We start from the raw sequence: 26,537 nt of genomic DNA, 5'->3' as shown, positions 1-26,537 counted from the left end.
ATGGGAATGGGGGTGGGAGGGTGTATTGAGTGAGAAATGAGACTTGCATATATGGACATGTTTTGTTCCTGCAAGGATTGGAGTTGTTCATGCCTGTATAAGCAGTAGTGGGAAAGTGCAGCACTTGGTCCACACTAGTCTGCATGATAGGAGATATCAGCTGACTAATTTGGTTCAAATATAGAAATGCATTTTTTAAATGCAGGAGATCCTTGTGGGTGAAAAAAAAAAAACCCACACCAAAATTTCAACACACATACACACACACCACCACCACCCCCCGCCAAATCCCCTCACTATTTTCACTGGTAAGTTTGTTTAAATATGTCCTTGTAAATTTATGGGAATGCAGAACTGAAAGAGACAACTTAGCCTATTCACTGCAGTCCCTTGTGATGTCAGGCAACTGTGCTATTTGACAACACATAAAATGTTATCTAAGTTCCTATTAAAACCAGATAGGCTGCCTCACTGACTACTTCTGTTGGGTAGCCTTTTCTAATTTCATTCCCTGCCATGGCTCAAGCCTTCTAATTTGAAAACTAAATATATTCATATGCAGTTCATACTCTGGGGTTTTTTTTGCTTTTTGTTTGTTGTTGTGTTTGGTTGTCTTTTTTTAAATGTCCTTTATTTAAATAGCACATTTCTTGCTGGAGATTTTTTATATCACCCCGTTTCTCTAAGAATATCTTAGATGTACTTTATGAAATAGTCCCCAGGTACCAGGATGGTTGGGTTCTGGCTGTGCTGGCAGGTCAGCTGTTTTCTGCATCTACTTGCCTTTGGTGGCAGGTATTTTAAAGCCTTCTGTATATCTGGATTTGGAATGTGTAGGAGGTGAGCTGAAAAGTGAGAAACTAGGAAGGCACTTAGGGACAACAGGGTGGCACAGAAGAGGGGGGCATCAGTGCGTACGTATAGGCAGGAAAAGGGTGTGGTGTGGGTGACCAAAGACAAATTAGAGATTCAAGGATGCCGCAAGTGAACACATCCAAGTCTCAGCAAGAGTAGTTGCAAGAGAGCAAATACTAATTTCTGAACATCTTGACACATTTGTTATATTTTATTAGAGAAGTAAAAATCTTATACACTAGTTGCAGTCTGGTCTTTCTCTTGCCATACATTCCTCCACTATACAATACATACATATACAAAATTATGTGTGTGTGTTGCCAGTGCTGGGACATCCTACAAACTGCCATAAGTGGAAACAATATAAAGCAATGGCTAAAGTTCTGTATGAATGCCAGGAGAGTATCAAGTCCATGTTTCCTGCCTTGGAGCCTGTGAAATTTAAGAGGGCATTTTCTTTTTTATTGAACAGTCGCTCAGCTTCTATAATTCTCAGCTGTTTATGTAACCGTAAAGATTACCAAGGACAATGACCCCAGGGGACTAAGCACAGCTACTACCCCACTTTAAAAATTAAGCCATGGAAAGTATGCTAAAATAATATCTTAGAGCTGGTTCAAACCCATAAAAAGCAAGGAAGTTTCAAGCCAAGGCTGGAGATCCAGACTGACAGTCTCTCTTAACTCCAGGTCTAGTAAAGAGGGAGAGTAAGGCCAGTATTGCCTCCCTTTCCTGGGGTGCAAACCAGATTCATAATACTATCTTAATGCAGCTTTTGTGATTTAATTTCCTTTCAAATCTGCAGGCTGACTCTGTTTTGCTCTTAAAATAAATGTTTATGGTTATTCATTTTACAAAATGTTAACAGTTTAAGGCCAGATCCCCCGTGCTCAAGGCAGGGAAGATGAGAGTGGCTCCAAGCTTTCCTTCCACTCCTCTAACCTTCAGCTTGAAAGCTGCCCTCAGTGCACTGCTTTTGCATTGCTTAGCATTTGCTTTGGTACACTGCACTGCCATTTCTGCCTTCTTGCCTCCAGCCATGCCCTCAGCCCTTGTACGAACGCTGCCATGGATGGTGTAGAGCAAACTGCGTAGTTCACCAGGGAACTCCTGCTACCAGGGTCAGCTGCTCTGACCTGCTCAGGCTCCCTACTCGCCTGTTGTTATTGTTGAAGCAGTTGAAGCAGGACCGGGTCCATGCTTTCTTGAAATAACAGTAGCTTCTGAGAACTCTGAATTACAAGAGGCAATGGCACATTTAGAGGGAAACATGGTTTTTACTTATAGGCAAGACTATAAGACACATGTCTAACATCAAAGCTATTGCTCTTTATACTAAAGCTGGACAGATGTTTTTCCAATTTTTTCCCTCCTTTTTTTTTTTTTTTTTCCTTTCTATTTTTTTTTTTTCTTTCTTTTTTTCCTGAGAGTTCAAAGCTCTTCTTGACCCTCACTGGGACCAACTAAGACTATCAAAGCTTTTTGTGTAGAGAAACTACATGCACTTACTAGAGGAGCCAATAATGTCCAGTGTGAGCATGTACATGGCTTGTAACAAAGTACATGATTCAGTCTGGGGCACTGAACTGTGACTTTTCATATCCAAGATGACTTTCCTGAGCACCAACTCATTTTACTGTGTTTTTGCAAATGCCTCCACGTCACATCTAGCCAACTCTCTAACAATAATTAAATATACACTGCTACAGTGACTGATGTATGGTTCCCTACCTTCTAGATGAATGCCCCAACTACACGGCTATAGAATCAGTCTCCCTTGCTTTATTTGGCTTGGTGACTGTTTAATTATTTATACAAAATGGAATGTCTTTAGAAGCCTGTGAGCATTTAGTACCTTTAAAAGACTTAACCAGCCTTTAAGAGCTGCTGGTCAGCACCTTCCCTTGGACTGGGTACAGTTCAAAGCCCTCTTTCCAGCAACATTTAACTTCTTACAGAAGATGAAGCATCTCCAAAAAGTGACTTTGTGATCTCTGTAGGAACTCTGTGTTCATAGTTAAATCCAAAAACCTTAATCCCTCTGTGCAATATTGTCCTCCTTTTACACCAGTTTAGGATGATATTTAAATTATGGGAAAACTTTCCAAGCTCTTCATGTGCAACTGTCTTCTCCTTTCCATTTTTGGTACCAACCAGCTGCGTTTTCTGCACCCTGTCAGCTCTGACCTTGGCCTTAGTATGGGAAAAACAGTGCCAAGCTGCTGCTCTGAATGAAGTAAACATTAGCAAGGACTTAGAACTGGATGTCTCACCCCTAGCTATGAAACTCCATGATGATGAGGATTTCTCTTTGTAAGTTTTATCAGAACTGCTGTTCTTACCCTGCTTTCAGTATATGTCCATTAGAATGCTGGGTTTTAACCTAAGCCTAAGCACACTGTAGAAAGCAACTAGACAAGCAAACCTACCACTACATAGCAATCCCTGTCTTTAGTAAAAATATATATAAAGAATTGCAAACGTAAAGTTCAAAACTAGTTTATACAGAGGTTTCATAAAGCAAAGTACAACTCATCCTTCACCGAGAGTTTGTTTCATCAAAAGTATGTCCACTTTAAATATGTGCAAACACAAAGCTTCTTTTATAATTATATTTAAAAGAGACAAATGACAAAAGAAAAAGATAGCCAAAGGACTGGCATGCCTGCAGATTTTCAAACCCAAACAATCATAATTTTTGTCTTTTCCTGCTAGATGCTGAAATTAGGAATGCTATGTGGAAAGGCTGCCAGGATCTTACTGCTGCAAAATTAACAGTAAAGTCTTAGAGCCTTTAATAGGAACATTGCAATGCAGATTTTGAGTCAGGCTTTCCATATTAGGAAGGTAAACCTATTAAGTTGCAATGTTGAGCTAGATTTCCAAAATGTACTTAAGGATCATTCTCTATTAAATTAGAGACAGTTAAAAGACTAATTTCTAAAGGTCTCAGTTTGGTTCTTATCTTTTTTTTTTTTTTTTTTTTTAAATTAGCTTGAATCTTTCCATACAGGAATGTAGTGTAAGAACTACACTTGGAGTTGAAAATCATCTTCACCTTGTGCTACGATAAATACTGCCTTTCTACTTCTATGCTCATTTCGGACAGTACTTAAATTCTAAAGAGCTTGAGGTTCGTCAGCTCTTTATGTGCAACTGTCTTCTCCTCCCCATCTTGAGCACAAAGCAGTTGTGGTTTCTGCACCCTGTCAGATATAACCTTAGTGCTAATTTGGGAAAAGCAGTTCTCACATTTAGTGCTGAAAGACTGATAACCGAATCCACAAAGGAATGACACATTTTCAGCAATGAAGTACAGGGGCTGTGGACAATGGCTGCACTTTCCCACTGCATAAATCCTCCTGACTCAGCTGTCATTGTGCAAATCTACTGCACAAAAGCAGATTTTGCTTGCATGATTGAACTTTATGTCATCGTGACTATGATAACAGAAGTGGGTGTTGTGTTATCTTTAACATATTATTACTCTACCAGGTACCAAGATAGATGGATATGTCTATAACTCTTGTACTTTACTGTCTCCTGAAGTCCAGAAATCTTGTCTATTATTACAACAAAATAACCCAATGAACAATATTTCTGGGTTACTGGGCAAGCACGGATTGTAGAACTGAAATGTGGTAGACCTGTATCCACTCTCACAGTAGTCCATATGAATTATGACAAAACTAAATTTAACAGGACAAAAATCAGATTCATACAACTTGTCATATACACATTTAACTGATACATATATCCCATGCATATGTCATATATAGAGCTGCTAATCCAATCTCCAATAGCACATCGTGGTTTTAATTATGAGTTAAGGATTGGTATATCCTTATAAGTTATGGATTGTATATACAGCTAGTATGATAACCAGTGTGATACTAGAAGTTCCTGACTGCATCTAATAAGAAACTGTGTTGTTAAAACACAGCCTCTCTCACATGTTAAAAATTTGTGTGAACAATTTGCACTAAATTGCAAAACCACATAAGAAAACCTGGACCTCAGCACAGACACAAATAATGTGGCTAGGAGTGAAAAATATCTAAGGATAAAATACTTTGTGAATTCAAAAACAGGAGTACAGATGCAAGCAGCATGTACAACAAAAGTAGCTAGTTAACTCTTCAAAAATTAAAATATAAATTTGAGTTAATTTATATTTTCATTTTTGAAGAGTAACTACAGTTAGTATTACTGGCTCACTTAAATGTCAGCTTTCTCAGATGATAAATTCACATTTCCAAAATGTTCATATCCTTGTAGAGCTAAAGCCAAGTGTAATTCCATTTAAGCTATTGGAATTTTGATTTCAGTAGAACTTGGATAGAGTACTTAGATGGATTTTAAAGTATTTGCTACACGAAGCCAAAAGCAGATTTTCTCTGAAACTATCCCTCTCTCCCCTTACATGCAAACATCTTACAAACATATAACATATGTATGGAGAGTAATATCCATACAATAATGTAAGCTGTTGTGCCTTGTTGAACTATTGAGTAATTTGAAACTCAATAGTTTGGAATACTCAGGATCCCTTCCACTTTTTCCAAACCATCGATAACTCTGGCCTGCTCAGGAACCTCTGATGATGCACTTTCTGCTGGACTTTGGTGGCTAGCGTCAGAATCCCTTCAATACAGTCAAACATTAAAGCATGTACAAGGCACAGCCCTGCCCAAGGCTCTGTAGGCACTCTGTGTTAACATGTGGCTGATGCCTCCACAAGCCTCGAGCTTCTGTCCAACTTGCACCCTACAGCAATCTGCTCCTGTGGCATGACTGCATTAGCCGTAGTGTCTGTATATGTTTTAAATTTAATCACACTCCACAAATCTCAATGTAATTAAACTGAAAATGCTTCTGTATAAATCATTTTTGATTAGTTTAACTGGTTTAAGACAAAATTCTGCTGCAAATAAAAGAGGGGTGTATATGTCACAGATGTTGCTGGAACAAAGCTGTGTGCTAGTCTTTAATGGTTAGATGAACGTAACTGGATAAATGTACATTTTACATACCATTTAGCCACCGGGAGTCATGCTGCTCTGTTCTGATTGGATGATGATGCCCGAGAGTTCGGAAAATGGCAAAGTCCCTGCCCATGAAGTCTGCTGCTGTGCCAGAGTACAGCTCTCCATCTGTGTGAGGACATAATTGTAAGCAACATTTCTCAATTTTCCAGTCATGGTAAGTCAGAGAAAGCTGTCAGTCCTATGTTTATATTACGCTAATAGGCATAATGAGAAAATTACAAAGCAATAAGCCATATGCAATGTATTGTCATTGAAAATATATCATTAGACCCACTTTCCCACTGCACAGTTTAACTGTAGCCTCTCTCAAGCTGTATCTCCCAACTGCTAGTGCAGCCACTTTTCAAAAATATGTTTGGATTTTTTCTGAGCAAGTCAGTCCTCATAAAACAGTATCTTCTACAGGAAAGGCAAAGCATGCCTTTGTCTTTTGGCCACCTCTGTAACTGTGATACTGTCAAAGGGCAACAGCTAAGGGACAGAATAAATCAGATCATTCCCTGCTACCTTGACCCCACACATATCACAGTGAACAAGGGAATTAAAAATTGACCTGTGATACTTCAGCCCATAAATGTCACGTACATAGCCTAGCTGGAGATGAAACTCATAATATTAGACTCCCAATGTGTCCCTTCTCAGCCAGCTAGAAGTATCATGGAGGAGACAGAGACTAAATTCAAAGGACCAGATCAAGTTAAATACCTGCCAACTGGTAGAGACAATAAGAACAAGTACGTAGTAATTAGACACACAAAAAACCAAGGGACCAAAGCACAAGATGTACTTTTCTGGCATTACTGTAGAGCTTGTCCACAAAATTACTCTGAATTCAAAACGCTAAAAATGCATTTTTTTAGGACTGTGCCCTTTTATGCCTGTATGTGAAATGAGATACCTATCCCATACTTTTAATATGGAATTAGAAAGTATTCCTTCCAACTACTATTTTCAAGCTACCCATCTTAAATGGGCCTCCTGTGAGAAAGACAAGTTTCAGGATAAAATAACTCTTTCCTTAAGCTAAGGTAATAAATTTCTCATGGTCATGATGAGCTCTACCATACCCTCATTTTAAAACACCCATTAGGAAAAAGTTTATAATTTTCATGGCAATTTTAGGTATTTCCATGGTGGGACAACCAGATCCAAGCATGCCTATTGGATATCACTGGCATCTTTTCCCCAGAACACGGACACGATGAAATTATCAATTGAAGCTACAGTGGCTGTGTACCATATGGTAGTCCTGAAAGTCAGGAAGGGTGAAAACATGATAGCGGAAAGGCGTGGAGTTGAATGAATTCACAGAAGAGATTAGAAGCAAACAGACCAGTCGTGCCCAGCAGGAGGTGTAATCAGAAGTGAAACAGAACAGCATATCATTAATTAACAATTTATCATTCCTCTATGTCATTTTCAACTTTTTTTGAAGGGAAGACAATCACTTAATTATAGTCATTATTATGTACAGGGTATGCAGCCGAGATGTTAAAGAACATAAAACCATTCTGCTTGTGAAAAGGGCTTTGATGCTATGCTTAACCTTTCTTTAACCTTATCTTCATTTTCTTGCCTTTCAGTCCCTAGTGAGTTCTGATAAATCAATATAAATCAAAGGGGGAGACAAAAAATCAACAAGCCCTACTTTGCTTCCTAGTTATTGACAGATCTAAAGGTCAATCAAGAAGGAAAATATTCTATATTCAATGCTACATTAGTAAAATAAAAACTAATACAGCTCAAAACCTCATTAAAATGATGTATTTGCAATGTTTAGAACTGTTAGGGGTTTTGGCACCTCAGCTTCTAACTCAATATATAAACACCACTGAAAGTAACGTAACCTCTAGGTTTGGCTCAGTTCTACCCAAGACTTTTTCATGCTACTAGGCTTTTGTGGCTGGTACTTTTTCAGCAGTGGTGATAAAGTTTTGCCAATAAGGGGCTTCAGCATATTCCAAAGGGGGAAGGGTCTGTAGGAAACTAGCAGATGTTTCTTTGCTTTTGACTACAGCCCCTCGAGGTTTCAGTATACCTACACCAGTTTCGGCAGTTTGAACTGATTTATTGTAGTCATGCAAAAAGGGGATTTTGACTTCTTCCAGAAAGAAATACCAAGGAATACCAGTTACTTTTAAAAAGATTTAGATAATTTTTGCTAAATTCAGGGTGAGCCTCAAGTCATGTCCCAGATGCGCACAACCTTTGAGTGCTTCGTACTATTCAAAAGCTATATGAGAATTTTGCCTGCTGTCTAGATAGAAGTACATTCATCTTTATTTCCCTATGCAGACCTCCTTTTGGACTGAAATTTACACATTGCTGGTCTAGAAAATTATTCTTTTATGTCATGGACAGCCTTCACTGTGCTATGTCCATTGTCAGTACTTTAAAGGCAGTTTTCATTAACTTTTAGAAGAAAGTGGAAATGAACAGTTTGAAAACTGACAAACATTTCTCAAGGGAAAAGAATGAAGGGGGGGAAAAACCAGAAAGCTGTCACTTTGTATTTCCAGCCCAGCAGCATAAAGCAATGACTGTCCAGAACAAGCTGGTGGCCCTCAATTGTTTGGATAGTAAAAACTCTGTATTTTGGACACAAACCACTTTTTCCTAAAGGAGTAGCATATTGATATATGAATGCAAACAGAAATACATATATTGAATTTACTAAATAAAGAGGCAACAATTAAAGCCCACAGTAATGCTTTTTTTTTTTTTAAAGGAGCAACCATTATTTCCCTGTGCTGTACATAAGCAGCATGGAACCGTGAACACTTCCAGAAATCCATTAGATGCAAAGATGTTAAAAACTAAACAGTATACATTTATTTGATGATTTTTTCTGTTCAGATTTTAAAGAAGAATGCATTCTCATTTTGTATTTTTTTTTTGAAAGTACAAAAGTGTAAGTTTCCTTTTTGAAAGAAAGAAATAAGCTGAATAGATGGGGAATACAGGCAAAAACAAGCCTTAAATGTCCTGATTGCTCTCACGAGTAAAAGGGTCCCCAAATGAAATCTGGTATCCTTGGTTAGTAGGTTTATTCACTAAATTTAAGATTTATCAGACATACATAGTAGTGGTTTGACTTCACTCATTTTAAAGCCAGCAACTAAAACTTCCCAGAAAGTAGAATAACTCTAAAATCCTAAACCTCTTATGTGCTCGGTAGCTAATTTCTAATAAATAGGAGAGTAGAGTTCTTCCTTGTAAGAAGCCACTGTATTTCAGATTGCATTGATACATATTTGGGAGTATTAAGGTAACTGAATAGATTTTTTAAAAAATAATAAAAAAAAAAAGTAACTTAAAAAAAAAAACAACAACAAACAAAACCAACCATCAATGAGACACAGGAACATAAATAGCTTTTAGGACTCTGGATCATCAAAAGTTCTGAAAATCCCGCAGGGTCATTTTCTAAAGAGCAACTGACTACTAATGGGATAATGCCATCTCCTTCCCTGAGGTTTTTTTGGACTACCCCAATACAATTGTTTTAGACTAATACATTAAATGGTATTTTCTCATGTAATTAAATTCTTTGAAAACCACACTGCCTCTCATTTTCATCCTGCCCTGGAATACACACTAGTAGTGCCCAGGGACTGCTTAGTCTTTACATTTTCATGCATTAGGCCGCTCAAAAGGCGATTGTTTAGTTAGCAGCACATAGATGGGAATGGCTGAATAATGGCTTACATTTACTAGGAACTAGTTATATCATGTTCCCAGCTGGTGTTTACTTTAGAGTAGAGTAGCAATAACTACCTTTAATGAACAACTCTTAAAAAAATAATGAAAAATGTTTGCAGGTGAATGGAACAAGGACTGTATATTGGAAAAATATTGGAACAATTTAATAATGATGAACTGTTTGTTTTGGTTTTGGCTTTTTTTTTCCCCCCAAAATTATTATTTTTTTTTAGGAGACAGGGAAAACCAAAGATCCTTTTTACACTTATAAAAGTTTATTTCAGCTGAAATGTAAAATAGGAATCCTGAGCTCTAATTGTTATTAAAGATCTTAAGTTCCTTTTTGCAAATTAACCTTGGTGTTTTGCCCAAATTCCAGCTTGGGCAATTACATTTCACTTACCTAAGATTTACCTTCTAGTTATGGAGTCAAGAACATACTCTTATTCCACACTTTGAAAAATCTGCTTAGCGTTACTGATGAGGAACTGAAGTTATTTTTCCCTCCTGCTTTTAACCACACAAATTACTCTTGCTCCTCAGCCTTCTTTTATCTTCCTGATAATTACTTTGTGTTACAAATTATAACATTGAATTTAATGAGCGCTGGGTAATTGTTCTACACCATTGCCCTCTTGAACCTAAGACAAACCATGGTTGCTTGTGAGGATAAATACTTCTGGCATGAGGGGCCAAGAGTAGCTGCGCTATCACTCAGTCCAGGAGAAGGGGAAAAGCAGTCCATCCATGTTCTTCATGGTGTGAGGCATTTGTGGAAAAGAGGCTCCTCTGACCTTCATGGCCCTGTTCACTGCTACCTACTTCAAAGAGGAGTCAGACCAAACCTCTCCAAGCAGTCATTGCTTGGCCAGTTCATTCCCTATTCCTCACCTGTTTTGGGGGGAGGAATTTATCTTGCCTTGGGTCATCATTTCACCATAAAATTTATGCTTTTTTGGCAAAGTTAAGAGTAAGTCGTTGCAAAACAATGGTAAATCTGGTGTACACTTTCTGAAACATCAGGCAAATTTCTGCAGCAAAAGGTTGAAGTGTTGCATTCAACATTATAATCAGTACCACAATACGACCATGAGGCAGCTACAAGAAGGAGAAGAAGAAAGGGTGTTCATGTTCAGGATGAGGGAATGTTAATTTTAGCTTCACCCTGATTTTTGTATAAGTCATTGAGATAGAAATTAGTCACTGGCTTTGAATGTTGCATTTGTGCCATTTTCTATAGTGCTAATACACCCATGGCTCTAACTGAAGCCTGATTCAAAACAAAAGATCATGCTCAGTCTACTCCTTATTAGGAGGACAAATATTAGGAGTGAAAATTATAGTGATAGGAAGCAGGCTGAAGAAAGTAAAGATGTTTTAAAGACATGAAATCTAAGCCAAGGGAAATAAGATGATCATCTTTGTGCTGGACTGAATGAAAAAAAGAAAAAAAGAGAAAAAAAAAGGAATGTGAAAAGCTAGACACTGTTGACTTTGTGCAGTTGCATACCGGGTATACCATGTAATACTGGCTTGTCATCATTCTCTTTCTTTATTGTACATTAAAGTAAATAGTAAAGCTATTCCCTTGAGAGTAGCTCTGCCACAAATTCAAGTTGCTTCAGGCACTAATTTATACACTGGCCTTTTACACACACAGTTTTTTTTTCCTTTCTGTTTGTACAGGGTACAAGTTGGAGCAAGATGTGGATGTCTTTCCTGTTTTTCCTGTTAAAAAGTGCGCGTCCCCAGGGTAGCTCATCACCTGTGATCATTAAAGGCTTCTAAGATCAGGAAATGAGGCACATTTAGGACTAAATTTTTGTTGCTGTCTATTTTGAATAGCTTAGTTTTAAAATGTAACATAAATATCACAAAGGTAGATGGTAGGCAAGGCCCTAGACTAGCAGTATGGACAAAGTCCTGGAGAAACCAATGTATCTGGTTATGTGTCCTTTCCCAAAGACTTCTGACATAAGAGAATCTGCATTTTTCTGAAACTGCTGTTGCCACGTTGGATTTGAAGTTGTAATAAATTGCCAGAAAGTTACACATTAAGGATAGAGTGGCTACATCTGGGCAGTCGTTACAGAAAGAAGGGTCTATTTGTTTCAATCTTCATTTCTTCTCACAAAACATCTTTTATGCCCTTTTTGTAAAGGAGAATGAAGACCAATGAACACAATTAATTCAATTAGCTAAGTTAAATCAATGAGATAAATTCAATCAATTGGATTAGTTCAATTAGATTGTCACAGTCCAGGTGTTCTATCCTTAAATATTCCATGAACTGAAGTATTACTAATTCAGAAATACCTAATTTATTGAAAACCCTCTGTTCTGGCCAGGAGTTTAATTGTATTTGCTTTCAGATACCTCTAGCTGAAACATCATCTGAAGGCCTAGACCTGTGGTTGCTTGTATATCTCCAGCTCACAGCTCTCAGTTGGGTGATAGACCCTTGCTGGCAGCAAAACTGAAGTAAGAAATTACTTTTTCCTGCTCTCACTTTGCTCTCAGCTGTGTGGGTGCAACCTTCAGTGTGGGCAGCCTGTAAACTGGACAATTAAAATACCTCCAGGAGTTGCCTGCCTGTGAGGAGGACAAACACTTTGCAGAATCAAGGTCTTAAAGAGGTATAAAGTGGGTCTTGGCGATACTTGAATCTTGGTTTACACACACCTTGTTTCTCAACACACCTGGGTCAACTATACTAAACGTGAAACCAGGATTACTTTAGCCTGGAAATAAAATGCATAAAACAAAGCCCTATCATAGGTGCTGCAAGAAGAAAAAAAGAAGGAAAAAAAAAAAGAAAAAAAGAAGAAGAAAACTGGATATTATTTACAGTGAATGCACGTCTCATTGAACTTGTAATGTGGCACCTACCTACTAAAAGAGAAGCTGTCAGCAGTTTAGGATCATAAGGGCTTTTCCCTCGGCCATTTTCAAAATATGAATCTTCCATTCTAAAAATGTTGTCCTGTGGGGTGGAAAAAAAAGAAAGAAAAAGCAACATTATTTGATGAAAGAATGCTAAAAATAAGTTGAGCTAAACAGAGTGCAGTATATGTGATCATACTGGGTTTTGTGGCTTCAGGGAAGTCAAATTACACTAGGGGAGGATGTGGCAAAAGTGCCCACCTTCTAATCAGTGTTGTGCTGAAGGCTAGTCAAAAGCACAAATGCTCATGCACAGCTTGTGTCTCATCTGTTCTATTTCACATATAATTTACACGGTTCCGTTGAATACTTTTTGCTTTCACTGAGAATGCATAGGAGTAATAGCGACTTGAAGAAGATGGAATTTGAAAATTTTGTCTGAAAAAGTTAAACCCATTTTTTACTGACTATACTTTTCTAAAATATCCTTCAAGTGTAGATTAGTACATAATAAAATGTTAAATTCTGCTTTTCCTGAGTATTTAGTGACTTACTGTTTCACGTGTCTTCAAATTCAATTTTAACTGCATCAGGAGAACTTTTTTCCCTTATTTTTCAGTACTATGCAAGGAAACTTTTAAAATATACAGGCTGAGGGCAAAGCATATGGGAATATAAACCAAGACTAAAAAGGGCCTCAGTCAACACCAAGTCAAATCAAGGTCAGTAAATCCAAAGCAATGGGCTTTTCAGTACACTTAATTAATTTTAACTAGGGGACCAAATCTGCCAATCAATTTGAATAGTGTGTTTATTTTATGTTTTGCACTGAGGGTAAACGCAGAAGAATAGATGCTTTTTGCATAGTAGACTTCTACATTCACAGAAGACTTGTGGAGGCCACGCTGAAAACTGAAATTTCCATCTCCCACCTGCACTGTGGTTACTTTGCATTGACACCTAATTAAGTCAAGGAGCCCCAAAGCTGAGACAACTCCTACCCCCAACAGTTTCTCTGGTTACTGAGGCCTTTGCACCCAGTTTTTAGTTGCTTACAGCTAAAGTATCTTTATAAGTCAGATGCTGAAGGAATTCCTTGAACCGCTATTTTAGGCTATAATAGCAAGTACAGCTTGATATGCCCTCTTTTTTTCTTATTGACTGATCAGAGATCACTCATCTGTTTCAGGAAAATAAAAAAAACCCAAAACACCTCCAGAATATATGTCTAAAATATATGTATCGATAGCAGAAAGCAACTAAGAAGATGTTACAATATTTTTCTCTGTTTATTTAATAACAAATTTGCTCTTTAACTTGATTCTCAAGTCCCTACAGTGCTTACTGGATTCACAGACTAAGAACCCCCCCCTTTCTTATTCTCATCATCCCTTTCCAAAGACAAAATCATAAAGCTGCTGGCTGGAAGGGGTTGTTTTTGTCTTGGCAAGTCATGAAAACCTTCAGGAACTGAAACTATATAACCTTTCTTGGCAACTTCCATTGCCCTCTTAGTGAAGGATTTTTTTTTTCCAAACTGAAGCTCTCAAGGAACAACTTGTGACTCTTGGTCCTTATTATGTCATCTGCAATGACAGCAAAGAGCATGGGCCTTTCTTTTTTGTAACTACCCTTCAAGAATTTACAGGCTGCTCCTAAGCTGCTCGTTCAGCTTCACTTCTCCAGACTAAGTTTCAGGCTAGAACTTCATGAAAGCTTAACAAGCATGTAAACTCCAGTCTTACTCTGTTTTGTGCTTGCAAGCAAAAGTCTCAAAATTGTACACAATATTTTCACCCTCAAGGGCAATGCTTCAGTGCCTGGTGCTGGGGACTTGGCACTCCCCAATGCTGTGGACTTGGTACTCCGCAACGCTGTGGAGGATGCAAAAAAATATCAACAACTGTAATTTTATTCAGCAATTGCTCTGGTGATGTTTATTTAATGTGAAGATCATTCAAATAGCCGATGTCTTTCTCATGAGCAGTGTGAATTTAAGTATTTGGAAGCAGTGCTCTGCCTGGCACCCTGCCTTCCCCACCTTGCTCATCCACATTGAATCCAGGCATGGGCTAGGCCAGTGACCAAACATGCTTCCAAATGGTGTCATTTTAAACCTGCTGAGGCCATGTTTCTGTGAGTGAGTCACAGGCTACAGGTTTTATTACAGGCTTGTTTAATTAAATCATGTAAGCATGTATCTCTGTGTATGTATTACATCTTTTCCAAGGAACATCAGAAGGACTTCACATTTCACTCCATTTACTGGAGAAAAAGGTGAAGGAAAAATGGACTGTGATCAGGGTAGTCTATCTGGAGGGGTTTACTGCACTGTAATATGAAAAAGTTTGGACACAACTTGGGTGAAGTTTGATCCCAGAATTCAAGCTAAGTCTCCTAAGGCATGTTCTTGTAGATGTAGCCTGCCTCATTGTGTTTATACAGTCAGCCTGAATCTGTAATATCTTGCACAATATTAAATTTATTTCTTTCCCTTCGTTTGCCTTTCTATTTCTTAAGTCCAGACACATTCCTTGCTTCTATCCAATTTTCTGACTTTGCTGCTTCTAAACAGAAATGAATAAATAATGAAAAAAGAAAACCATTTCTGAAATTCTGCTGGAGGGTCCATGTCTACACAATAAAAATAGCAGTAAATTGAGAAGAATACTAGACCTCAACTACAGTAACAGAAAATGGTACTAATGCTACAAGCCATTCCCAAAAAATGTTATTATCAACCTACATTTTCTTCAATTTCTTCTTAGTAGATGATAACTGCTCAACCTACACACCAATGGATATTGGATGAGGCTATAAAGTCAGTGGCCTGACAGTTAAAGCAGAATATATCCCCAAGATAATCCCATGTGTCATTATAAGACAAATAGGAAACAGATGTGGAAAGTGATTTGGTGTAGGAAGGATCTGATTTTTGACTGTATTCTTCTGGTTTATGTCACTGTAACTCTGCTGATACTGGTGCGTAGCAGGCAAGAAAGAGTGGAGAACTAGGTCAGTGTAAGTCAGAGATGATCTACCCTTCTCTTTGTGTTTGTGAAATAAAAAAAACCCTTGAAATAAGAGGCATGACAGGGAAATCCCACAGTGTTTTCATACTTGAGTTAAAATGCAATATAGAGACGTGTACTGTAAGTTTCCAAATGCATGGGCAAGTAATAATGACAATAAATACATCACTGTTAAGTGGCAAACAAATGTATCACAGTTAGTCCAAGGCCCCAAGGAGTTTTGATAAACATGCTGTAGGAAGTCTAACCTATCACAAATAGGGCAACTTGCCCAAACAGCTTTTTGGGTGCTGAAGTCAAACTATCTCTGTCTACAAACCAACAATAAATACAGGCACCAAAGGAATAAACTGTTTTCTGTGTACTCTCCCACCCCTATTTTAAAAGCCTAGGAAGCAATATGACTAATGATACTTGATTTTACTAGTCACTGGTTGTGACATTTGCACCGAAATTCTGCCCTGAGATGTCATAACAGCAAGAGATGAGATAAAAAGTCAGGGTAAAATTTTGAGGGTAAAATTTAATTTCTTCATTTTTTATAAAAGGTGTGCTTGATCATTTCCCTCTACGTCAGAGTGGAAACTGAGGCTGTGCTCCTGGTGGTGTAAATCCTGTTCACCTAAATTGCACCTGAAAACCTGCGTACAGGCAGCAGTGACAGTGAGGGCACTCTTGGGTAAACAATTTGGCACCAAAATCAGTCTGCCTAGAGTCGCCAAAGACTAAGGCTCTGCTCAGAGGCTTAGGGGGACTTTGGACTCAGTTAGTGTGTCCTTCTTTGGCACAGTACAGACAAGAGCTTTTAGCTAGAAAGAATTAGCACATCATTTGTTCTTAGGAAAAAAACCACACTGATCAACTTATAATTTTGCTGCCTCTTGGGTTTTGCAGATAATTGAACACAAAGAATGATGCTGCAGCAAGTCAGCAAATACCCTAGCCATAAACAGCAAGAAAAAAATGTATTCACCAAATGCTCACTGTTTTGAAGTTTTGTGAGGGCTATTATATAATCAAAGACAGGAATTCATGACAAAGCAATGTTGCCAGGTGGGAGGAAATTCTTCACAAATGAATAAAGAAGAAAAAAAAAAAAAAAAAAGAAGAAAGGCCTTTGTAACTCAACAATGAGTCCAAATTACTGTCCCTACTTTTGTTGCACTGGCAGCCCGAAAGGGCATTACAATATACTTCAAACCTTTTTAAGGATGCTTGTATTTAAAAGCCTTGCTGTAATACATTTTATTTAGTTGATGATAGTTGATGCTTTATAATCCATAATAAAACTACTGTAAATTAAATTGTTTAGGTCTTGAAATTCCACAAACTCATAATGACAACTGACTGCTGGCTTATAGTATGGCATGAATTCTTTCACCTAGTAAATGCTTTGCATGGTGGGAGATTATGCTTCTGTCTCCTTAAAACGCATGTTTTCCTGTAGCACGTGGTGTGATAGATGGCAAGACTTAGCCAGAACAAACTACAGTTCAGTCCTGGAAATTTACATGAAAGTTATTGTGACTCACGTACTTTAGCCTGATGATCTACCATTTCAAGGGTCCAGAGATGCGCTTTCAGATGGCTGAAATATGGTTGAAATACAGCTGAAATAATGCCCCATATCATGACAGTGAGTGGTGACAAGGTGTTGCTATTTGGCAAGACAGAATTCACATCTTGCTGTTGAATAGCTTCAGTCAGCCAGCATACCAATACATTCAAATGTTATATATATATATACACACACACATATATATACCAACTGTATACCCATATATACATATATACGTATATATAACTAGTATGCTATCTTTTAAAGTAACTTTTTGTATCTGTAAGCAGCTAGCCCATCCACAACCATTTCAACAAAACAAAGACAAGAAAGACAAAAGCATACACTAGTTGTTTTTGGTAAAAAACAACCAAACATACAAGCAAACGAACAAACAAAAAAATCTTCTTTCCAGGTTCATACACTTGTGAGAAAATGTGTGGTTAGTGGGGAAGAGCTACCCTAGCAGAATGGGCAGCACTGACTGCTGACTTACACAGTGATTTTTTTCCTGAAAGTTTTCTGGCAATTCACACAGAAACCACCCCAGAATTGCAGAGCCTAATGCAGCAAAACCACTGCCAGTCAATAATGAATTGATGCAGTGGAAGGAAATGACCTGAAGAGACTGTGTTGATAGAGCATGCACAGCTACTAGAAAGGTATTACTGGTTTAAATTATAAAGCATGGAAGACGTAGAGGGGTTTGACAGCAGTGATACTCCCCAGCTGCTCTAGTGCAACTGAAGGAACTTATATCTTTACTCTTGTAACTCCCAAACCATAAATAGAAAGGAGCACATCTCCAGGGTATCTTCCAGGAGCTAGCTGATCTCCACAACAAGCTGCCAAACAGTAACATGGGATGGTCCAGAAACATTCAAGATGCCAAGAGCTTTAGAAACTATCACATCCTTTGTTTAATCAAAAAGGTAGAGTTGGCCACAGCTGTGAGCATTATTGAAGTTAACATTTCCCATGCTGTTTTCACAGACCTTGTGGTGCCACCATGAAGCATTTTATAAGACAAATAGATTAAAGGGGGGCGGGGGATGGGGAAAAAAACACCATAATACCCCGAAACTCCAGAAAAAATAACCTCAAAAGATTGCCAGAGTGCCTGGAATATGACAACACACCAAAAAGGACTATCTATTTGGAGAGCTTTAAAGCCAATGACAATGTCTCTTAACTCAGTCTGAAGTTGCTGGCGTTGAAACACTGTGTTCCCTGTACTATTCCGTGTTGGTAAGAACAAAAGGAAACATCCCACTTCCCATTGGGAGGAAAATCTTTCAACCTTGTTATGGTTTGGATTTATCCCCTCTACACAGAGGCATTAATTGGGATGGCTAAATTTGCTGCTCTAGTCACAGTCAGCAGAAAGCAACAGGTTCCTCTGAATGACAAGTCAGACCAGCTCAGGGCTGCAGTTCCCAAGGGCAAGATCTCTCTGCACTGACCATAAAGGAAGCTTCATATGAATTTTGGTCTGAGGTCAGTCTTTCTGAAACGAACACTGCTGAAGCAGTTGATTGGAGACACCTAACTTTGAAAACAGATGCTGATGTTTGGTTTAAGTTTGGGTTTGGTGAGGGTTTTTTTTTGTTTGTTTGTTTGTTTTTTTCTCTCCCTTGCAATATATTAATTTCAGTGAAGTTTTGATTTTCCTCTTGTCCAATACAACTTGTGCACACATTACATGAGTGTATCAAGGATATTTCACAGAGTATTTTAAGTACCTTTCACTCTATGAGAAATGATTTATTTATGAATTGTGTTACTTTTCAAGAATAATTTTAAGTGGAACAACTGTGCAGGATATGGCTATGTTGTTATTGTTATTATATTTCCTATTTCACACTTAATCTATTGAGTCATGAAAACTGTTAAATATGAGGACTTTGGTTTCAGGTTTGGGAATCGCGCAGTTATGGAACTTTTAATAAGAAACTTTTATTAAAGTCATCCCCCTGGAATGCTTTATTTTTAAAAAAGTGCAAGTGCAAATAAATATAATGTGAGAAATTATGCAAAAAATACAAATATTAAAACAAAGGTAAATGTTGAGGCAAGTGGTAACCATTGGGGAAATAGGTGAAAAGTGATTGAAGCAATAATGCAACTGTTTTAAATCATTAATTATTAAAAAAAAAAAGAAAGAAAAATGAAAAGAAATGCACACAATGGGCTTCTGACTTTTAGTGTTCAGGCTCCATATGCTACACAGCATATGGAGCTACACAGCATTTTTACCTGTACACATTTGGGGGATACTGGGCTCTGCAACACCTTTATTATGTTTTCCCAACTTGAGGCTTAGCAGAATTGACTTATTGGAAACCAGTTTTAAAACCTTGAGGGAAATCACTCAGAGTGACAGATATTTAGTAAAATGGCGTTCCCAAAGAAAGGTCTCCAGCTTCTGTAGGACTTGGAACTGCAACTCTCTTGGGCTGCTAGGCTGTGCTAAAGAAAATAGAGAAGGAACTTTGCTGAAGAACATTTACCTGCAGAACTGATCAGGAGCTCCTAAGAAGCTGTGTCCACCTCTCTATGCCTGCCCTCAAGCAGCTTACCCAGCTTGCTTGTCACTTCAAGACCTCTCAAACAGTCTGTACATTTATCTGTGTACTCTTTTTCAGACTCAAGAAATGCTCTTTCCACTGAGCCACTTGTAGATATTCACTGACATTTTGGTACCTGGAAATTTTATTTTTGACAGGGAGATAAAAGAGATGTTGAGATGACATCCATCTCAATGCTTCATTCTGCAGATCAATGAGAAAAACAGAAGAGAGCTCTTGATTTCCCTTTCTCTTTTTACCCCTATGTGTCATTTCTACTGGAAAGTTTTCCTAGCTTGCAATGTTCAGAAGATGCCTTAAGATGCAGTAGACAACTCTGGGAAGCACAAGTTTTGAAAACCTGTCTCCCTAGACTAAGCTGAATTTGGACAACTCGCCCCCTCAACAGCTCTCTTTCAGTCAAAGATCAAAATCCTCATATTTCTCTGCTTTCTTCAGAAATTAAATCAATTAATATTTATTAAGTTACCATCAGCCTTTGCAAAAAGGGAAAGGTTTCAAACCTATCTACCTACCTACCTACCTACCTACCTACCTACCTACCTATGTATCAATAGAATTATAATCCAATGAATTTAATGAAAGGGTAAACATAGCCAAATGGGCTTGTCAGGAACAGCTGGTTCAATCTATTCATTATGCCTAGTTTATGATCTGCAAGTGCTTGTGTTCCTGATTGGAAGACAAACCAAGTGTCAATGTCAAATACTGAAGACTTGTTCACACCTGAAGACACTAGTTTGCATACTAATATTGGTTCAAATAACTGTGCAACATATGTAAATAAAGCAGGGCAGGCACAGTCAAACTGAGCAGCTGCTCAAGAAAGGAGTATGTGTTTGTGAACTTGCTTTTGCAATATTTCATAAGCTAAAGACACCAGACCTACCTTACTTCCATGGAACAGAGTGGGTTTTATTGTTGTGTTTGTTTCCCTAATGATGTCATGTGCCTATATGCACCAATTTTAAAGCACTGCCTAAATTTATATTTTGGATAAAATACTCTAATTCTAACACAAATACATGAGCAGACATGAAAAATACCAAGGAATTCCATTGTCATGTCATTATACTATTTATCCCTCTAGAAAAACTGCAAATATAGAGTAATTAAAAAAAAAATAATCCAACCCAACCCAAACACACAGTTAACATGAATGACACATTAACCTTGACTGATTAGTAAAGACACCAAAAATGTCATCCCAATGGCATACCAGACACTAGATACCATCAAGGATATTGAACAGTTCTCAGAGGACACTGAGAATTAGAATTCCTTTGTATTGCAACTTTCCGGGTTGTCAAGTGTAATACATCACCTAAGATCACCGTCTGGCTCATATAGGATGACCTCTGGAAATATAACCACCATACAATGACCGTCTGTTCTAGTCAAGTCATTAAGTGGTCTGCATATGTAAGCAATAAGACATACAAACCTAAAACCCGTACATGTAACTGAACTACATAACCTAAAAGTCTCAATTCTTTAAGTGTTCTTATTCTTACCCCCCAACATATTTTCCATTAAAAACATTTGGAACAGATTCTAATTGCTTTAGCAGATTCTACTATTATGTTAAATAAATTATTGGGCCATACTATATTACATGATTGTACTAGTTTTCTATGGTTATTTTTAGCATTCAAGACCACTGCTTTCCCCCTTTGTCTTCTGGATTTCCTGTATGTTATTAGACTGTGGTGAGGTCAGGCATCAGAGGAAATAACAGCAGTGCTAACTCCTAGACCCAATGTTTTATGAATTACTGAGCATCAATGATGTAATGGTAATAAATCTAACCCAGTCTCAGTCTTGTGTCCTGTTGTAAATAAATGAAGTTAGCAAAGGTGTTATTTTATTCAAGAGCCTTCCTGATGAGAATGAAAATGCTTCCCCCAGGGGATTGTTTGTAAAATTGCTGCTATAATTAGGGTGCTGTTTAACAAGAGAAAGGTTCTCCAGTTTTCCTGGGGAACTTTCATGTCTGAGTCGAGGGTATCTTAGTTACAACACAAAAACGACTGCAAATTGGGGAAGCAACATATAGAAAAGACTTAGTCAAGTGGAGTTAACATATAAGCATATGGCCAAGATTTTCTAATTTCCCAAGTGATTTTGCATGCCCTTGAGTTGGGCACCCAGTTTAAGACTTGCTCAAGGGCCCTGATTTTCACCCAATACCTTCTGGGGCAATTTAAAATTCTGGTACTTGAAACTGTTAGTCACTTCTGAAAATTAAGGCTTATGTCTGCATTGCTTTTTAGCCTATCTGCTTTTCAATACCTACCATGGAGAAACCTCTAACATAAGCACACATCCTAACTAAAGGTTTCCAAAATCTGACCCTAAATGAGTGACAGAATAAGAGGCAAGCCCAGGAAGATATTATGAACTCTTTTCCCTAAAGTGAGACCGAGTGAGCATGCTTTCAGAGAATCCGTGCAAAGAAGGGACAGAGAAATACACCCACAGCAATTACTTTAAGAACTATTAAGCTTTGCTTTGTTTTCTCTAAGATACTGCAATCCATCTGCAACATCTCACTCAAAGAAGCCTGTGAAGTGTCAGGTCTAGCCCAGTGTTTGATACATATTCAAATTAAAAAAAAAAAAACAAAAACAAACAAAACCCCCCCAAAAACCAAAACCAAACCAAACCAAAAAAACGAAACAACAAACCACAAATATAAACAAGGTCTGGAATACAGAAGCTGCAATTCTGATCCTTTGGGCAATTTTGCTTTTCCTGAGGAAAGGCTTAGATCTGAAACCTCTGCAGTAAGCACTTCTCTTCTCTCTTTGTTCCCTCCACTTGCTTTCAGTGTGACACCACCCAGCTCTTCAGCAGCCTCATTTTATTTTTCTTCATTAGCAAAAAATAATATCCTCAACATGTTAATAACTGGTATTGCATTAGAGAACAATGCATTTGGAAAGCTAACTTCTATTGTGCACATGGAGACATAACTAACAGTAGACATAATTATAACCTCTCTCTGTGACAAGTTGCAATTATTCCTCATAGCACTGTGTTTAAGAGCAATGCATTTCTCATACAGGTTGGGGGGTTTATTAAAAAAGTCAAGAATGTTTGATATTCTTTTCCCAGTGCAACAAAAACTTTGCTGACATAGAAACAGATGGATTTAAGTGTTTTTGATTCAGGGTGACTGAAAAAAAATACATTAAAATTCACTTCTTTATTCACTATCTTGCCTGCTTTTCTAGTACCCAGGAGCCCTCAGAAGGGGAAAGAATCAGCTATGCTGGCAAGAATATGTAATACACTCAGCTCATATGACTATATATGTACACTCCGAAACAGGAATGCAGATTGTCAGTGGGGCTAATCAGCATCCAACCAGATAACTCAATTACTGATATCCATATTTTTGAAGAAGAAATGCTGCCTTTCATTTCGCAGAACGTTGGCTCAGAATCCTGGCTGTTTCACCCAGTAAGACCACAATGCAGCGTAGCGCAGTGTAGAGGTGTCCAGTATAACGTAGATTGACTTTGTTGACTAAAGCAAACTGGTAAACACACCAGCCTCTCACAGGAAAGAAGTAGTCCTCCTTAAAGTTCTGTTGGTTTCTGGGATAATTTTCTGTAGCCAACTTTAATGGAACCCGAATGATAAATTTATTCAGCTTTTTTGAGAAAGAAAGATGGCATTCAGGTCCCACCACCAGATCCCAGCTGTGGTGTGGTGTGGTAATGGTCATGAACTGGATTAGGCAGGACCTGTCTGCGCACAGAGGAGGGTTAAAGACCATAACGATAAACCCTACAGACTGCAGCTAAGGACGATGCCATCCCAGGTGCAGTGTGATCCCTGAGACCTTTGTGCATATCTTCTCAGGCCCTGCTCTCAGAGCTTCAGCCTGGAGCCCACTGAAGTCAAAGAAAGATTCTCCTCAAGTTCAGTGAACACCAGAGGAATCTTTCTCATATCCCTTGCCATGTTTACATGTTAACTTGAGGTCACAGCAAATCCTTCCAAATGACTATGAATTAAAACAGTTGTTCTCCATCACCATCAATTTAAAAGGTTTAAACTGACGAATATACGACTTCTAAACTTGCATCCATACCCTCACCCTTCTGCTTTTTGTCATCATCAAAGTAATGGCAATAACTGGAAGAAAATCATGTGTGTTCTTAATCCATACAGATTACTTGTTTTAGAATATCTGACTGAAATGCAAGCTTCATTTGCATTTATGCAGATAAAATGTGAAATGTTTAACCTCACTTAGCAGTTGATCCTTGAAATGTATAATTACACACAAACACATACATGCACAAACAAAAATAATAAGACCTGAAATATTAATAATCTCACCTGCTGTGCCAAATCACCCTTTTAATTTGTCATTCATAAACAAAAGCACCTTTAGACAATGAGCTATCTCCTTGGCAATACTCGTGCAACCCTAGTGAAAGCCAATACAACTAAAGCAAAAAGTTGGTTTGAGAGATTATCAAGCAGGACAAATACCAGAAGGATCCATGTGTTTTTCACACATCCACAATATACATGCAATTTTTAAGTCATTGGGTTGCTTCTAAACCATCTTGTCTTAGCTTTCCAACAGGAGTGTTTCCTTACTGTAAGTTAGCCCTGGGCCCAGAAAAAATGATCCTAATTTGTAGGGAAAAAAACACATGCCTTTGTATTTATTTATTACAATCTTCTCAGACCATCTGCAAGATAATGCTGCTCAGCTTTCTGTCACCTTGGATGTAAACACTTCAGCAGGGGAAGGTGTTTGTGCTGTTTAAGGCACCTTCTGAACTCTGCTGAGCTTATCTTTTCTTTATAGATGAAACTTTGTTTACCTAAGATTTGAATGCTGATTACAGGCCCCTAGGAAATAGGAGTCAGTTTTCGAAACATGGTCAGCTATAATTGGTTCCTGTGGAAACATAAGTCCCTCGGAAAGGGAAGAACTCAGAGCTATCGCCTTGTAGGAAAAGTGACCAAACATCTGCAATGGTGCCGGAGTTTCCTCGCAGGAAAAGTCTCACAAGGGCTAGCGAGGTCTGCCGGTCCCACACTGCACGTTCAGAGATGCTCAGAAAAACTGTGGGAATGAAACGTGGCTTTCCCTTTCCTTTTCTTTTGTATGCAGGCATTAAAATTAACACTTACAAATGGAATCTGAAATATAATAGCCCAGCTGTCTTCCTGTTTCAGGAGGTGTTAGTGGTAGCAGAGAAGTCAAACTGCAGGACTGGCATTTTATTCTCCTATCAGTGACTTATCATCTGCTCAAAGCCCATTCAGCCTGTGGCACTCTCATCTTTCAATTCACTCTGAATTAAGGTCTCAAAAGACCAGAAGCAGCACATCATTTTTTCTATAGATTGAAGAAACAGGAATTTTAAAACCCCATTTCTGCCTGAAAATGTTTTACTTGCCAGTGTTAGAGATAAAATCTCATATTGTTGACTGAAGGCAACTAGAATAAGCCAGAACAACTTGTCTATTTACTTCAAGGACTTTTTGGAACTTTGTATAAAGCTGTTTTCACTGTTTCCTTCTGCATCTTTCCACTGAAAGAAATTGTGCAAACACTACCGCAGTACCTTGTTTTATAGATCAAGAACAAGATTTTAAAGTCACAACAGTTTTTTAAAATTTTATTTTATTTTTTAAGAAATGAGGTCAATGCCCAATAACAGTCAAAAAAGCAAATGTAATGTTAGGAGTTGGAAGGAAAGAAATAAAAAGGAAAATTAACAGCGTCTTTATGCCTCTATAAATGCATGGCACTCCTGCATTTTCAGTACTGCATAAAGTTACAGTCCTCTAATTCGAAAGCCTGCAGCACACTGGAAGACGTATGTAGAGAAAAAGACTGTTCTCAGTTTGTTCCAAAATGAGAAACTGGCAAGTAGAAGTTTTGAAACGAAATAAAGGGATGTTCCTTACATGTTGCAATTTGTAGGGCATGGGATGCTGTGGATACTTAAAAGATATATGAGCTCAAGAAACGTCAGTAACAATTCATCAAAACCCAGTCATTGAAAAGCATTAAACACAGAGATTCCATGCCTGGTTCAGGAAATCCCTGAACAACGAGTGCTGGAGCCTGGGAGACTCTATCACTAAGCACTGCTGCATGCTCGCCGCCTTATTCTCTTCCACTGGCACCCATTATGGGCCCTTGTGAGAACCAAGGTACTGGCTAAATGAGCTTTTGGTCTGAACAGATTTGACTGTTCTTATGAAATGAGGCAGAGAGAAATTAGGTAATTTAGCCAGGAAACCTATGCCAAAGCAAAAAGCTAATGTTCTGGTTCCTGAGCCTTGTCCAGTGGCATAAACAGAAGTATATAGTCCTGCCTCAAACCCTGGTAAAGCTAATGGCAACAGAGCTTACTCAGCGCATGCAAAGCCATGCACAATGCGCCAAGCAAAACTGGTAAGGATCACTTGTGATGGGGAGAGTGCACCGGCCTTTGTGCCCAGTTAGCCTTTAGTCTCCCTATGATTCCCAAGGAATATCTCATTTGGTTTCCCAACACACGGACAGATTGCCATATGCATATAGCCACTTCTTTTTTATTCACTTGAATTTTACCAGAAGTAGCAGCAGAAGCAAAAAATCCCTCTCAGGGTTTTCCAGCTTTAAAGCAATCTAATATTAATTAGCTAAACGATCATATAAACAAAAAATAATAGGTCATTTAATTTAGAATAAAGATCAGATACTGCATGCCGTGAAATTTCAGAGAGAGATGTTTGTGGGTTTTTTAACTGACTTCTATGATTCTTATATAGTCAGTGGAGATTCACACAATATTATTCTAAAATGTTCCCATCACATCCAACACTTATTAAAATAATCTAATCT

The 26,537-nt window shown here is 38.1% G+C and overlaps 1 protein-coding gene across 1 annotated transcript in view; it reads right to left on the bottom strand.

The window, feature by feature from the left end:
* The window catches only part of SEMA3A (semaphorin 3A), a 170,156-nt gene that overhangs the window by 55,208 nt on the left and 88,411 nt on the right, over positions 1–26,537 (bottom strand). Inside the window, exons 5-6 of the mRNA XM_005240155.4 lie at positions 12,495–12,588; positions 5,889–6,008 (exon numbers count right to left, since the gene is read on the bottom strand). Of these exons, the coding sequence (XP_005240212.2) occupies positions 5,889–6,008; positions 12,495–12,588 (214 nt within the window). The remainder of the gene's footprint in view (positions 1–5,888; positions 6,009–12,494; positions 12,589–26,537) is intronic.

The sequence above is a fragment of the Falco peregrinus genome, chromosome 6 (assembly GCF_023634155.1).
Source record: "Falco peregrinus isolate bFalPer1 chromosome 6, bFalPer1.pri, whole genome shotgun sequence".
NCBI lineage: Eukaryota > Metazoa > Chordata > Aves > Falconiformes > Falconidae > Falco > Falco peregrinus.
This window is presented reverse-complemented; position numbering and strand designations above follow the sequence as displayed.